Source organism: Eimeria mitis, genomic scaffold (assembly GCF_000499745.2).
Source record: "Eimeria mitis Houghton genomic scaffold, Emh_scaff1454, whole genome shotgun sequence".
Taxonomy (NCBI): Eukaryota; Apicomplexa; class Conoidasida; order Eucoccidiorida; family Eimeriidae; genus Eimeria; species Eimeria mitis.
The window spans coordinates 4,830-5,548 of record NW_013569307.1 but is presented as its reverse complement, the minus strand read 5'-3'; the positions used below and the strand labels follow the sequence as shown (position 1 = coordinate 5,548).

Here is a 719-nt window from a genome sequence, read left to right as displayed (position 1 = left end):
CAACACACTCCATCATAGACACCTGCTGCTGCTGCTGCTGCTGCTGCTGCTGTTGCTGCTGCTGTTGCTGTTGCTGTTGCTGTTGCTGTTGCTGGTGTTGGTGTTGGTGCTGGTGAGGTGCAGACTGCTCCCGGTCCTGCTGCTGCTGCTGTTGCTGTTGCTGCTGCTGCTGCTGTTCTAGCTCCTGTCGGGATTGCTGCAGCAGCAAGATGAACTGTATGTACACTGCGTGGTGGTTTGGTTCTTTTGTTGCTCTGTTTTTTACAATATAAAGAGCTAGCCAGGGTATATATTCAGGCCGAAGCAGCTGCTGCAGCTGCAGCGCCTTTGCTGCTACGTTTGCTGCGCAAATGCTGTTGCATGCAGCAGCAGCAGCATCCTTAAACCACATAGGTGGCGGCAGCAGATTCTGTACGAAGTCTTCATCTCTAGCTAGAAGGGCCTCCATGCTGCCCCCTTGCTGCAGCAGCAGCCCGGCCCCGCTTGCCCCACTACCACCTGCTGCTGCTGCTGCTGCTGCTGCAGCTGCTGCTGCTGCTGCTGCTGCTGCAGCTGCCGTAGATGTCGTGCTGCTACTCATTCCAGGAGGAACTGTGCTGCTGCTGCTGCTACCGCTGCTGTTGCTGCTTGCACCACCTAATAAACCAAACTGCTGCTGAGGTGGGTGTTGCTGCTGCTGCTGCTGCTGCTGCTGGACAGCATCCCGTTGATGCTCGTGT

The 719-nt window shown here is 56.3% G+C and overlaps 2 protein-coding genes across 2 annotated transcripts in view; one reads left to right on the top strand and one right to left on the bottom strand.

Moving 5' to 3' along the window:
• Positions 1–580, bottom strand: part of EMH_0037330 (uncharacterized protein) — a gene marked incomplete at both ends in the record, with an annotated part of 6,400 nt that extends 5,820 nt beyond the window's left edge. The window contains one exon of the mRNA XM_013495170.1: positions 7–580. Within this exon, the coding sequence (XP_013350624.1) occupies positions 7–580 (574 nt within the window). The remainder of the gene's footprint in view (positions 1–6) is intronic.
• Positions 581–709: 129 nt separating this feature from the next.
• Positions 710–719, top strand: part of EMH_0037320 (uncharacterized protein) — a gene marked incomplete at both ends in the record, with an annotated part of 1,380 nt that continues 1,370 nt past the window's right edge. The window contains one exon of the mRNA XM_013495169.1: positions 710–719. Within this exon, the coding sequence (XP_013350623.1) occupies positions 710–719 (10 nt within the window).